Below are 15,046 nucleotides of genomic sequence, written 5' to 3' on the forward strand. Positions count from 1 at the left end.
TGAAGCTGGAGGTGGGGAGATTCAGGCTGGATGTGGGGAGGAGGTTCTTCACCATGAGAGTGGTGAAACCCTGGAATGGGTTGTCCAGGGAGGTGGTTGAGGCCCTGTCCCTGGAGGTGTTTAAGACCAGGCTGGATGAGGCTCTGGCCAGCCTGATCTAGTGTGGGGTGTCCCTGCTCATGGCAGGGGGGTTGGAACTAGACGATCCTTGTGGTCCCTTCCAACCCTCAATGATACTATGATACTATGATACTATGATATAGCCAGACTGTGCTGCAGGGCCTGTACATGCAACTCAGATGCCCTCTACCCCTTGGAGATGTGATGAAAATCCATTTATTTTGGCAAAGTGGCATAGATCAGGGGTTTGTGTAGAGTCCCAACCTCTACTTCTGCTTCAGGTTTTCTCCAGTGCCATATCTTGACATTACTACCAGCTGCCATGTGGGGACACAGCAGCCATGGACAAACTGCAGCTTTGAAACTTTACATGCCTTTCCAATTCAGAGATCTTCCACTGGGGGGAGGGGGAATCAGTGCAGAAGGATGAAGCTTTATTTTTTTTATTCCCTCCCCCTGTTCTAGCAGCAGCCTCAGTTGTGTTTACTTTGGAAGAACTCATGGTAATAGTGGCTGAGCTGACACATCTTTTGCTAGACTGCTGCTTGCCAAGACAAAGCTTTCAGGACTCAGTAATGTTTCTTTGAGCTGACTGTGAGCTTCAGCAGTTGAAATGATCTTGAACCAGATCAGACAGTGTTGCTTCTCTCATGATGCCCATCATCAAAGCTCATGTCATTTAGTCTTTCTTTGACAATTCCCAGGGTGTGAACATTGATGTCCAGACAATACACTGGCAGAGGTCCTGTACCTCTGGGCACCACACTTCAGGCAGTCAACACCATCCAAGTTTGACAAACTTCAGGGCTTGCTTCATTTACTCACCTGGCTTTTCACTGTATTGTCATTCCAGAGTTGGGCTCAGGTTTTGTGACACCATGCCAGAGCACAGGGAACTTGTTCTTGGGACTTGAAATGCAAATCTTGCAAAGAGTTTTGTAAGCAGCACTTTTATTCTGCAGTTTTATTGCTGCCTAGTTGCAGTATTCAAAGGTGTCTGGTGAAGCAGAAAAGGCTCTGTGTGGCTGAATTACACCAATTCAATCTCACCAAGAGATGAGGAATGGGGAATCATACCATTGTATTCTTACAGTCACTGTTCTGAGAAAATCACATTGTAGAGGGACACAGTACTATCTCCACATCCATAAACACTCAAAATGAAATATTAATCAACTCTAGAGCTGAAGCTTATCAAAGCATATAAATAGAATTAACAAATATAGTAAAGAACTTGTTTTCAGTCAAGTGATTGCCAGAAGAGGCAAAATTCAACCAATTACTGCCTACTAGTGATTTCCCATCACAAGTATTTATTCTGCTTTGTCTTTAACAATTGAGAATTTTCTTATTGTGATGCAGCTATCTGTGCTTCTACCAACCTCTGCATATGCTTGCAGTGAAAAAGGACAACCTGCAAGGAAAGGAGGTGGTTGCAAGGTGCTTGTAGTAGTTTTACATGAGTGGAAGGCTTTTCCTGGCTCTTTTTCAGTCTCTTTTCTCTCTGGTAGTGGCCTTCAACAGAACTGTACACTTCAACTCAAGGGCATTACATGATTAACCTGCTTAAAACTACTTCTGATTATCATGAAGTAAAATAGAGGCTTAGGCTTATGCATATAAATAATCCTTGCACTATGTGCAGGTTTAATGTTAAACATGCAAAATGTTTACAGGTCAAAGGTCTCAGATCATTTAAAGTTGTACTAAACTATGATTGCCACTAGACTAAGTGTTCAGAAAGTCCCCTAGCAGTGTTTAATGCAGCATTCTCACTTTCTTGTGCATGGATAAAGCAAGTATCACTGGAATTTAGTGAAAGGCCGCTATGTTTTCACTTGGAGCCAAAGCTGAGCTTGGCACTTGTATGTAAGATAGCTCTTGGAGGCATTCTTCACAGCAGGTGTGGCTTTAGCTGCTTCATGCTGAACAATGCTGTAGCCCATGCTGACACATCCATATCTATACCAATGCTCAGGTCAAACTTTGCTTGCTTATGTCTCAGTGAGCTGCAGCTAGGGCTCCAGATTGCAAAGAGAAACTCTCTGTACAGAACCCTTGAGGTTGTTTATAAATACCTAGGCAATTTGACTTACTAAAATTCTTCCTTTACATGCCTTTGTCTGTCAGTACTATTTATAATCCTGCCTCTAAAAACATTCTGTAAGTTAAGAGTGAATAAGCTTGTTTGCCAAATGCAAGAAGCTGTTTTATTAGCTGGTATAACTAGCAGAGCTCAAGAGAGAATGAAATGAGATGAGGCAAGAAGCTGTGCTAGATTGTGCCAACTGAGAGCCTGCTCCACTGAGTTCTTTAGAAATCCAGAAAGCAAGCTTTTGGTGTGCTGCATCTTCTCTGCTTTGGGATTCTCTATCATACAGTGATTGGCTGGCCTCATGTAACTTGAAAGATAAACATTTGCATAGAGAGAAAGTATCAGCAACCCCAAATATCCCTTGCCTTGATTTGGGCTGTAAGTTAATCTTTGATGTTATACTAATATCAGCAGGGCTAATTACATAAAATGCCTTCTCTGCAAAAGCTCTAAATTCTGCATTACCCTGGGAACAAGTCCATAGTCATTGAAACAGTCTCTTAGTTGATTCCTCAGTTAATTGCATTCTGCCTTTTGAATGAAAACCCTTCAAGGCTGCACAGCCTCACCATCCAGCTGAACAGCATGGATAGTTTCATCCAGGCAGATGGCTGCACCCCTGTGTAGTCAATCTGCGTCTCCTCTGGATGCTCTTGCATTGAATGAGCAGTGAAGAAACAACTGAGGAAGTATAAACCTTCACAGATTTTTGAGCTCTGCAAAGATTCACTTTTCCCAATACATCTATATACCATTTTGGCTCCTCCTGGAAAGTGCAGTGGCTTTCCCTTTTCAGAGCTGTTATTTAAAAAGCAACAAGTGACCCTGGACCTGCTGAGCCATCTTAGCTCTCTCAGAAGGTCCCCTGCCTTGCCTCTGCTACCCATGATCAGCTGGAGAGTGGTGGGGGGGGTGCATCTGGATGTTCAAGGGGCATCCTGACTCTGTGCCTCCTGTCTTGTCAGGTACCATTTGTTCCTGAAGACAAGCTCAGACATCCCTGTCAGGGAGTAATGGCACAACCACATTGTCCAGTGCCTGCACCCATGGCAATTCCCCAGTGACACCACATCCTTACGCAGAAAGGCTCTTGCTACAGATGTTAGGTAGGATTTGGATTTCTGCGGTGCTGCAATCCCTCACTCTAATAGATATTTGCTTTATTTTAAAATGTTATTTATTTATTTATTTACTTATGTTAAAAGTTTTGATCCAAATATTGAGTTCTCTCAGTTTGATTGTTCTTTGTTTTGCTTTGGTTTTTATTGTTTCCCCCCCCACACACACACTGGTTGCCATGCCTTGCTAGTGGAGTTTACCGTTGCTCAGGAATAGTTGGCGCCCCACATGAGAATTTCCTGTGTCACTAACTAGTTAAGTGTTCAAGTCAATCCTTGATTCATAAACCAGAAAAGGCCTTTCAAATTTTCACTGAGGGTGCAAATGGTGTTTAATGTATGAGGCTAACTAAGCTCAGTACCTCACTGCATGGCTGCCACAGGAAGGGGAGGACCAAAGCCAAAGGAGGGTAACAAAACGGTGATGCAGAAGCAGCATCAGTGATGAAGGGGATGGTGAAAAGAGAGAAGGTTGCCAGCTTTGTGCATTTCAATGCAGAGCCTGCAGGCTGCAACAGGCAGCAATATATTGAAGGTGTGGTATTCTATGTGTACCTTATCTTGAGCTTTTTGGAACCCTGTCATCTTGAGGGTACTTCTTTTAATATGCTGCTTTGCTTTGAAAAGTCTCTTCCAGGCTTCTCTTCTAGGAGAAATTGCTCTAGGGGTACTGAAAGGTAGTTTTCTGGAGACCCCCACAGCTAATGGCTGGGACCATCTCCCTTGACTTATCATGACATGCCTATGCCATCACAGTTTGGCTTTTTGCTTCAATTGAGCTATGGTCCACAACTTGCCCATGGCTGTTTAAATCTCAGCCCACTCCCAGGCTCCTGACTGGTTGCAGTGATTACCTTGCCCTGAAACAAATCCCAGGTGCAGTTCTGCAGGGAGCTGCCCCATACCTAGTATGGATGATTGGGTGCCAGATTTGGCTCACCATGCCTCACAGAGCTTTCCAACACCATCCCCACTGTAACATCTCAGAGGTGTGCAGCCTACAGCATTTTGCTGTGGAAGCACTCAGCTCACCAGTTAATACTGTCTTTACCTCACTTTGGACCTTGTAAACTGATCAAAACACCCATACGTAACACCCAGAGCCCAAGGGAGACAGTGTGCCTGCTGTTAGCAGCAAAGACACCACCGTGTGCTCCTGGGGACAGGCATGTCTGATCAACTTGGCCAGGAGGGATGGAACAGTAGACAGGACCAGAGTCCTGAGAACAGGTATGTTCAAGCAGCAGAGGTGTAGCCTGAGATTTTGGACCCAGCTCTGTGCCGTCCTCTCACGTGCTCGGCCATGGGGCTGTGCAGCAGCACATCAGGACAAGTGTCTGGGCAGAAGCAGGTGGGGAGCCTGCTGAAACTCTCATGGGTGCCTAGGGTCTGGCTCATCACTCACGATCTTCTGAGGGAGAAGTTTTTCAGCAGGAGCCAGGTGAGCGCACACGGGGGCAGAGGATGCTGTGAGGACCGACGGCCGAGCTGCGGCGGGGCGGGACGGAGCGGAGCCGAGCGGGCGGGCAGGGGTGCGGGCAGGGCCAGGGTCGGGGCGGTGGGGCGCCACGAGGGGCGGAGGGCCGGCTCACGCCTCCGCGGGGCCGCCCCGCTGCAGTCTCCCGGCAGCCCGGGAGGAGGAGACGGCGGGGCGCGCAGGCAGCAGCGGGGTAGCCCCGCGGAGACGGACGTCAGGCGGGCGGCAGCTCCGCGCCCCTCCGTTCGCGCCCCGTGACCTCCGGCCCCATGTCGGCGCCCGCCACCTCCCGAGCCCCCCCACGGCCCTGGGCCACCCTGCTGCTTCTCGCCGCCTTGCTGCCCGCCGCCGCACCAGGTAGGCAGCCGCCCCGGGCGCCCGCCCGGGGATGACTCCGCTGTCCGTGGTGAGCGTCTCTTGGCCCCTACGCCCGGCGTGCCCGGCTTCCCTCCGTGGGCTGCGTGGCGTGGAGGTGTGCCGCGAGGCTCAGGGGCTGTGTCGGGGCGCTGCGGTGACGGGGGACCGTCTGGGTCTTCTGGGACGCCGTGGGGTGGGGTAGCACCGCTCCTTGTCCCCTCCCGACCTAGGACAGGCAGCACGGCGGCACCGCGGGGGTCACTCTTCCCGAGCCGGGCCGGGCCGAACCGAGCCGGGCCGGTCCGAACCGAGCCGAGCCAGGACACTTCTTGTGTTCCGGCGCCGCGGCAGGAACACCTGCCGCTCCCCGTGTTTCTGCTGGTTCCTCCGCTGCTGCCGGGGCCGGCGGCCCGATCGCTGCAGCGCCGGTCTCTCGTAGGCTGGGGTGGGAGACCGAGCGCGGAGGGGTCTGTGCAAAGGCGGGCGAGCCCCAGCGCTGCCGGTCTAGGAGACCTCTGCGGTTCTTGGAGGTAGGGATCCTCCACGGGTCAGCTTCTTTGGCTTGGCCCCGCTGGGGTCAGCAGCCGGGCGCGGGGCTACAGCCCGCAGGGACGCTCCCGGCTAAACCTGAGCTGAGAACAACGAAGCTGAGAGCACTCCCTCTTGCCCTTAGTCTGTGGATGCCTTATTTCCATGATCCCTTCGTCCCATCCGTCTCTGCGCAAGAGTTCCACTCGCCGATTAACGGCGTTGACAGCTGGAGCCCCGCGAACAGCTCTCTGGCTGCTCAGGCGAGATCCCACTTTTTTTCTTCCCCTTTTCACTCCCGCCGCCGGAGCCCTGAGTCAGTCCGGGCGAGGCGGCGGCTGCTGTAAGGGACTCTCCGGCCTCTCTAGTTTAAACTTCTCTGGAGATGGGGTGGTGGGGTGCGGTGGCAGATCTCCCCCGTCGTGACCCGCGTGGCAGTAGTGCGCGCCAGCTGCAGCCCCAAGGCACTTTTTGCACCGCAGGCAATACAGAGCCCCGTAGCTGCCTTAGCTTGTGCCAAAGCACGGGCTAGAGGCACGGTATAGAGGGAGACATTTCAGCACCAGCTTTTGACTGCTGGGGCTACAGTAACCAGGGCTATAGGGGGACACCTGCTCGCTGACTCTGGATGTGGTGACTGTCTCATCGCCACCCCTGTGCTGTAGTTGCAGGGGAGGCAGCCAACGACTAAAGCATCCGATGATCTAGCAGTTCTGGGCTGGGAAGGAGAACTTGGACCTAACGTTACCCACAGCTCCTGGTGGGTGTTAGTGTGCAACTAAACAAACTGGAAAGATGTACTTAACCTGGAAGAAGGGAAAGATCTTTGACCCCAGTTTATAGACCCTTTGCATCATGGGCTGATGAAAGTGTGTGGATCCCAGGGTCCAGCAGAGTGCATTTGCAGGAGGCTGAGTGCAGCACAGCTTTGCTGGCAGGTGCCATGTATCTACTACTGTCTCTCTTTCCAAGACTTGCTGTGCCTATCCAAGTGAAGTCTGGAATCACTCTCCTGGAAGTGGGTTTGTGGAATCACTGCACTATGGCAGTGGGAAATGGAGGGAGAGCTGGATGTCCTGTCCCTGGGACTGCCTTCTGGCAAGCAAGATGAGAGAGGTGGGAAGGAAGCAGGGGAGTTTGTGTGCTGATAGCAGATCCATGGGAAGTGGAGCTCTGAGGGAAAGTGTTAACTGTTGAGCACAGGCAGACTTTTGCTTCTGTGACAGGGTAATGTCTGAAGTGATTTTAGAGGACTCTGAAACTTCACTGAAAATTTTGGATGCAACATCCATGTGGTCTTTGTTTGCAGTCCTACACCAATGCGTTATAAAACCAAGCCAATTTCTGAACAAACCCAAATGTCCTGGCATAGCACTGCATAGAGCTCTGTGTGCTTCCCAGCTATGGACCTCTGGAGCACAGCAGAACCTGCTGGAGTGGGAACACTGTGCTGTTAATCTCAGAGCAGCTGTGCAGGACTATGTGTGGCCTGCACCACTTTCCTTCTCCTGTCTAGAGTGTAGTTTATAAGCCCACTAAATCCAGACTGTGCCCTGGACAAGTGCAATCTCAGGCAGGAGGGCTGGTGGGTGGCTGGAGTTCTTTTTTTCAAATAAAAACTATTGCTGAGTGCCTTTGCTGCCCTTGGCTCTGCTTTCTTATCTTCCAGCTGTGTTTGAAACTGTCTCTCTTGTCCTCCTTTCTTTGCCTTTCCAGCATGTGCTCTGTCTAGGTGAACTGTCACAAACTCACCCTGCACTTTGGAGCCTTTGCTCGAGTGCTGTGTCTGTGAAATGGGGAGGCTGCCTTGGCTCAGTAGAGGGGCACTGACAAAGGAAATGAAAGAGCCCTTCATTTTGTCTGTGGAAAGAAAGAAAAGATTTTTCCCCATTGAGGGTCTGGCATCAGGCTGGTGCTGTCATTGACTATGCTTCCATTTATCAAAATGGAAAGTTGACGTGGAGCCTGTGCTTGGAATTGCTGTGAGCAGTCTGTCAGGCCAAGGGAGCATAAGAGAGGAGTGTTGTGCTGGAGCCAGCTTAGGGGGCAGATCCCATTTGTGTGTTGCCAAGAGAGACTTCTGTTGCTTGCTGCCACATCCCTTGTGTGGAAGGTTGGATACTAGTGGTGAAAAGCAGTCTTTCAATACAAACCCTTCTCAGTTGCTTTCATACAAACAATATTCAAGTACCACCTGTGGCCATTGCAAGAAATTTGGAGGAACATTAAGAAAAGGCTGTGTAGAGTGTGAGGCTTTCTGACAGCAGCACTAACTCTGATTTTCCCTCCTTGTCTAGACTGTGTGACATAAATTGGGAAAGCAGAAGGGTGTCCAAGGGAATTTTCCACTTGATTTAGCTCTAAGGAATGTATCTTCTCAGTTATTTAGGACAATGCTGTAATGGTCTGAACTGTATAGCTCTGTTTGTGTCAGAGGTATGAAAGCCCTGGTGCTATCCAAGACTGTAATTCCAGCTCTTCAGACTGCACATGAGCTGAGGTTGGCTGGACATGTGCTTTCAGAAGCTGAAGTATACAGAAAGAAAGTAGAGGGGGACTGGGTAGATCATGCAGCAAAGCAAAGCATGCTTGTAGAGGGAATGGGATCTCGTCTGTAATCCAGTGCATTAAGTAAGCATTAGTATGTAACACTTTCCTCAGACACATTCAGTGCTCAACTGGCATTGATATATGTCACACAGGACACTGAAGTGCTAAATGTGGCTTCTGAGTCTCAAGATAACTGAGGTTGGACTTCATGTCTACTGCAAGTTGTGTGTGGCAGTCTGCAGGAGGTTTGTTGGCTTCAGATCAATGAAGCAAAGTGTTTTCACCAGACTCCATTTCTGGTGCATGTCTAGGACCCATGGTTTCTTCAGCTGTCAGCTGTGTCACACAGCTTTTGCAGGAAGTGTTCAGGAGTGTGGCTAAGATGGCATTGGGATGTGCTGGCATCAGGCATTGCGTCTCTAAAATTTACAGCACCCCAGCTCATCTATAACTAGTACTGGAACCTTCTCCTGACTAAAGTCTTCTGGAGTGAGCCTGTGTTTAGTAGTCTGAGTGTGATCCCAAATACTGAGAAACTTGCAGCCAAACCACCACTTTTTTTTTTTTTTTTTAAGTTTTGAAATGCCACGATTCACTTATCTTGTTTAATTGAGTTGCCTGCCTTCATAAATTAGAATTCCTTAACCCATGATGTGCCACCGTGAAGTGCTGTTGTTTCCCCCCCGAATCTCCAGCTGTATTGTGCTCTTGTGTAGCCTTGTGCAGCCCTGCAGGCACTGCGCTGATCCCTCAGGCAAATATCAGTGTTCCCTATTGTGCTTTTCACCTCTCCAAATTGTTAGTTGTCTTTTCTGTTTTACAGCCCAGCCCTGTAGAGCAGCAGTGGTTTCACTACAGGATTACTTTCACCCCTTTGAGTGCAGCTGAAATTTCACTTGCTTGGAATTCTGAATGTTTTCATTATTACTCATGATGAGAGATAGCTTCACTTCTTCAGCCCATGCCCCTGCCCAGCACAGCAGAGAGCTTGTGAGTCGGTGAAATCCAGAGGGAAGCAGCAGATCTTGAAGCTGGGGCAATTCTTTCCCTCTGCCTCATGAGGAGCCAAAATGCTTTGTTTCCATGTGGGCTGGGAACTTTTATTTTGCTTACGTTTGCACTGACACTGTAGGCTCTGAGTACAGCTTTCATTTTCAGGGCAATAAAGGAGTGGTGGGTCTCTTGAAGAAATGAGAGGTTGTCTGGAGGAGTCTTCACTAGTATCAAGCCTTTGAAGTTACATTTACATTTTCTTATGTGTGTTTGCTATACTGCTGCTTATTCCACTCTGTTGCTGGCTGCAAAACCTGCAGTCTGTGTTGAATGTTCACAAGCTGCGGTGCCAAAATAAGCACTGCCAAGATCAAGACAGTGGCTTAAAAAGCACAAGATTTGAGTAACAAGAACTGCTGAGATCTTTCACTTTGCTGTGTGTTTTCTGAATCTTGGGACACATGTTTCTAAGTTTTCCTTCACACCCTGGATGTCTAGGGATTTAGAAGGGTAGTATGGTTTAGTCTGCATCTCCACTACCTGCCTCTTATCAAAGAGGCATTTATACCAGCCAGGGGATTTTGCAATGACACTGTACCTGGCTAGGTGGGCTCCTGATGCTCTGATCCAGCTCTCACATTTATTCTTACCTGCAGACACCAGTAGCACTTGCCTGCAGCACCTCCTTAGTTGGATTCATTTCCTTTGGGGACATACAAGCACCTGGAAAGTGTCAGGTTTCCCTGATTCCTCTTTAAACTTTAGACAAGCTTGTAATGAAAAAGAAATTTTTTACAGCACACCACATGGTTGATCACTTAACTACTATACTGGCAGCAGAGTTAACAAGAGTGACACCAAACAGCATTTACATGATGGCTCCTGCATCACATGGTCTTGTCTTGCCTGGGGAGACAGGAGGTTGTGCTATCAGTTCATGTCCCTCTGGTCCCCAGCAAGATCTGTGCAGGTTGCTGAGCTCACTCTGCCTCCTTTTTCCTGGAGAGCATCTCAGTATCCACCTCTCTCCAGACCTCTCATCTGCTTCTCCACCAATGAAATTAGTTTAGACCTGTCTTTCATTTATAAACATTCAGCCACAATGTCCCCTTTCTTAAAGGGACAGCCTCAAACGGTCACACCTGCCCTCCTAAAACATGCAGAACTGACCACACTTCAGTGCCTCTGAAGTCTCTCTGTGTGTGGCTCCATTTTGGTGTAGGTGCTTGCATTTGGCCCCCAAGAGTGGTGAAATAAGGAAATGTGGAATAAAGAGTGAAGTAATGTAGAAATTGTGTGCTCTAAACAAAGAGTTTTTCCTAAAGAAAGGGAATATTAGTTACATGAGATGAGTTTAGTTGGTAACAGGCATCAGCTACTCAGTTTACCTTAAAATACCTGCAAGAGAAAGTAGATGTGACTGGGAAACCAGGCTGCCATGTCTGGTGGCTCACAATGCCCACCACAAAGCCTGAGCCCTGTCATGCACCTGGTCAGCCCTCACAGAGCCCCTAGATGCACCTGCTGTCAAGGGAGGTGAGTGTGGGAGCAGCACACCATGCCAACCTGTGCTGTGACTCTCACAGCATCAGAAATAGTGGGCCCTGAGGGTTTGCCCTCTGGTCCCAACTCTCCTGCAACAGAACTAGCTGGGCCTTGTGTTTTCAGCTTCAGGAGACCAGTATCTAGTTTTGCTTATGCTGCTGAGGTCCTTGGGCCAGCGCATCACATGATACAGGCTATGGCCAGGTAGGTGGAGTACTGAATTTACATAGAATAAACCTTCAAGATCATTGCGTCCAACCCATCAACCAATCCAACCCACCCAAACAACTAACCCATGGCACCAAGTACCCCATCAAGTCTCTTCCTGAAAACCTCCAATGACGGCGACTCCACCACCTCCTTGGGCAGCCCATTCCAATGGGCAATCACTCTCTCTGTATAGAACTTCTTCCTAACATCCAACCTAAACCCCCATTTAGATGGGGCAGTGTCTTGCTTCATGTGGTAGCCCTGCTGAAATATCCAATAGTGTCAGAATCTGGCCCTGCATGAACACTTGAGCTACACTTTCACATAGTCTGAATGCCTTTCCTTTACATTAGCTTTCGAAGTCATGCCAAGTTTGATGACATAATTGCATGGTGTTTAGCATCAGATGCTTTGTAGATAGCCCCACAGCTCATGCATGGAGAGGCTATAGCAATACGAAGCTGACAGCAGTCTGGGGACTTGGCAGAAGGCTTGCTGCACCTTGCAGTAGTGGGTGCTCTGGGTTATGTCTTTGCAGCCTTACCATCTGTGTCAGCTTTGCTTCACTTTGTCTTCTCTCCTCTCTGTGTTACCAGTTTGACATTCCTGCTCTTCCAAACCAAATTAATAATAAACAATCTAAGAGTGAGTGGTAGTGGTGGAAAGGTTCCATATGGGTTGGCTGGACTGAGACTTAAGTCTGATTCCAGGTTGCATTAATTTTTAATATACAGATTTAGTAAATGTCTGAGGTCTTGTTTCTGAGGAGGTGAGCTGGAGATCACAAGACCTGGTTTCATTCATAGGTCTGAAACAAATTTTGAGAGTGATATCTTGTTTTTCCACATTTCCACTGGTCCTGTTTTAAAAATTAGTTGAATGTTTTTCCCATGCTGTGGTGCTGGAGAACTGTCCAACCTAAGCCATTGTTCTCTTCTACTTGAAACTTTTCTGAACAAGGAGTAATGACTGAAATATTTTGTGAGATGTTCAGTAGTTATCAAACATAAGGAAAGGAGTGCTGGTTTTGTAGTGCTGTTTGGCATAGTATCCCTGCAAAGCAGTCAGTTGACTGTCTCCATGACTTGGGATGCAGGTTTTGGTGTTGTCCCTGCTATATACTCCCTCTCATCTACTGTACGTCAGGCTGTGATTAGTGATACCCTTAATTCAGATGCTTATCTGTTATGTCTGGTGGCACTCCTGGAAATCACTGGACATGGCTGAAGGAAGTACTTGTGTATTTTGCTGGGTTGAACTCACAAACTGATGTGGCTTGATATCTCCCTCTCCAGTCTGGGAATGATAATCCAGCTGCACCACAGAGAGGTGCTTGAGGATAAATTAATTTTGGTGATCAGATTACATTTCTCTGGTGAAAGAGACTGTACACTCAGGCTTGGAGAGTCTGAAATGTAGTGTATCTATCTCATTTATGAGTCTACTTTGGATTGAAACTGATTTTTAATTCTTCTGTATTCCTTAACTTGCTTGTTTTGTGATTCAGGCGATTGCTATCAGTCTTGATACTTGCTATGTTGTAGAATCTTAGGGCAGCTTTGGTGATGCTGGAGCCCTACTTCTGAGCCTCAGGTCAAAGCTGTATACATACAGCAGAGGAGAGGAGAAGAGCTGCACTCAAAGTCAGTGGCTGTGAAGACTTGAATATTTTTCCCTACCATAATGATTTATCAAGAATGTTCTGAATCGTATCTGTCCCTTTAAATGTCTGGTACTTGCAAGACACAGAAGAAATTGCTCTCTTCCCAAAGGAACAAATCCAACAGAAAATTAAATTAAACAGAAGAACAAGCTCTGTGAAGGCACAACAACAGTAATGAAAGCATAGAAAGTGTAAACCTTAAACAGCAATATTAGCAAGCCAAATTTTCTTGTTAGGTGTGCATAGTAATACACTTTTTGGTTTCAATGTGATGATTGCTGTGCCAGAGTGATGAGTTCCTGTTCTTCACTCTTCATGGCTACTGAAAGTCAAGCTGTTCCTCTGAAAATGTGAGTGCATGCTAAAATTTTCTGTCAGGGGCCCAACTACTCAGTGGGTACCATGTGCAATCTTCATGAGAGTCCTTCTCAGTCAGGATCAAAACCGCTGAGTTTCAGTCGCTGAGTGCAAGGTAATACCTGTTTATTGCCGTGAGATGTCTCAGACCATATGTACTCCTCAGCTGCCTGCCCAGCAGTTCAGTCCCCAGTGTAGGATGTGCCATTACTGAGGGTCTGACACCTCTGCAGACACATTCCCTTTCCTCTGCAAAAACAGCTGTTTAGATTACCCTCGAAGAGGGATGACGAGTGATATAAGACATTGTGTGGTTATGGTTGTGCTTGGTACCGCACTGTTCAGGGCAGGCTGGAAACCTGCAGCTGATAATGTGACATTGAAATGAATGTGAAACCTTGGAGGGGTGGCATAGATTTCAGGCCACCACTTAAGTGAAGTTAAAAGAGAAATGGTGTTGTATTTCCTTAAGTTTTTCCTTGTGGTGGTGACAAATCAGCTGTCCCACTTTGTGCTAACACAGGGCAGATGAAGCTGTACAAGAAGGCTGGCATGGGCACAGCTGTACTTGCACAGCAGTAGAGTGGGAACATGTCAGGGAGAGGATTAGTTTCCATGCTTGCTGTTGGGAATGGAGGGAAGGAACCATCCATGGCAGAGGTGAGGCAGAATACAAAAGAAAGAAATACAAGATAAAACAAGTTGTTTTTTCCTAGCACCAGGAGGGAGAGGGGAAGGTTGTCAGCCCAGTGGAGCGAGCTGAAGCAAGCTCTGATAAATTATGGACCTCAGCAGCTGATTGGGGTAAGCACCAGAGCAGCTCATGAGTTGGTATGGATGTTTCCAAAAGAAGTTGGTGTGCCTGAAGAGAGGGAAGATTAATTTTAGCATGTTACCCCCATTCTGCTTGTTGCTTTCCTTGGGAAGAAGCAAGTTTTTTACTTAAGATCAAAGCCCTTTAGAACAAGCTACTAATAACTACAGTAAGGGTGACAGAAACAGACCCAAACATAAGAGCCTCTGTAAAATTAGCCATAGACTTCGCATGATTTTTGGCAGTGTTTTTTTCAGCAAGAGTGGCCTCTGGCAAATCTATATTTCTAAGCTGCTTGTGCTGTATAAATACACATTTTTAAAATAACTCCTCCTTTTGTTATGGTTACAAGCAACTCCTTTAAAAACTTTGAAATGTCTTTAAGAGCCTTTGAATAATCTGGGGCCTCTCTCTATGGAAGGAAATCACTATTTCAGGAAGCTTTATAGCTTCAACAAAATGTGCTACTGAACAGTAGCAGGTGGCCAACCCAGAAGACAGTAGCAAGTTGCTTAAGCTAGTTGTAAAGCGGTGCAAATGCCTTTGCCTTGCTAGGAGCAACCAACCTTGGTTTGGAGGATCAAAGCTAGGACTTTGTTTCTGCTGTCACTGCAAAGCTGCTTCCTCAGAATTGGCCATGCAGAACACTCATATCCAGGCTGTCCATAATTCTGTTGTCTAGCTGTAACAAAAATGTATATTTTAATATATTTTATAATTTAATAACTTGGGCAGTGGTATCATCAAGCACTGCCATAACTTGTTTACAAAATGTATTCACAGGTTCAATTATTCGGTTGTGGGTTTTACACTCCACATATAAAGACAGTTAAATGATTTAAGCACAGCTATAACATTTCCAATACAGCAATTCAAATTGGATATACAGGTGCTGTGATCTGTGGTTTTCCCACAAATGGGATTCTGTGGCAGATTAGCTGCCACAACTTGCTCCTCTGTCTGGTGTCTTCCCAGATGCTGTGGCTATAACTCAAGCAGTCCTTGGAACAGAGAGGGCTAGGAGGCCTCTCTTGTGTGTGTTTTGTTGCCAGGCCGTAGCCTCCTCTGGGATTCAGTTCCCTTGGAGCTTTTCCCCTTTCTGCCTTGGTCCAGGTGGAAGGCCTGGGTTATGTTGTTCTTCTGCTGGGACAAGTTCTTCAGCTGCTACTTGACTAGTGCTTGGCTCTTGTCTCTGTGGTAAGAAGGCCCTCTGGCAGCA

The 15,046-nt window shown here is 47.5% G+C and overlaps 1 protein-coding gene across 1 annotated transcript in view; it reads left to right on the forward strand.

Moving 5' to 3' along the window:
• The first annotated feature begins 5,005 nt into the window (after positions 1–5,005).
• The window catches only part of FNDC1 (fibronectin type III domain containing 1), a 76,138-nt gene continuing 66,097 nt past the window's right edge, over positions 5,006–15,046 (forward strand). The window contains exon 1 of the mRNA XM_068152557.1: positions 5,006–5,167. Coding sequence (XP_068008658.1) covers positions 5,080–5,167 — 88 coding nt within the window. The 5' untranslated portion in view covers positions 5,006–5,079. The remainder of the gene's footprint in view (positions 5,168–15,046) is intronic.

Source organism: Melanerpes formicivorus, unplaced genomic scaffold (genome assembly GCF_026170545.1).
Source record: "Melanerpes formicivorus ecotype bairdi unplaced genomic scaffold, bMelFor1.0.p_v2 SCAF_2, whole genome shotgun sequence".
Classification (NCBI taxonomy): domain Eukaryota; kingdom Metazoa; phylum Chordata; class Aves; order Piciformes; family Picidae; genus Melanerpes; species Melanerpes formicivorus.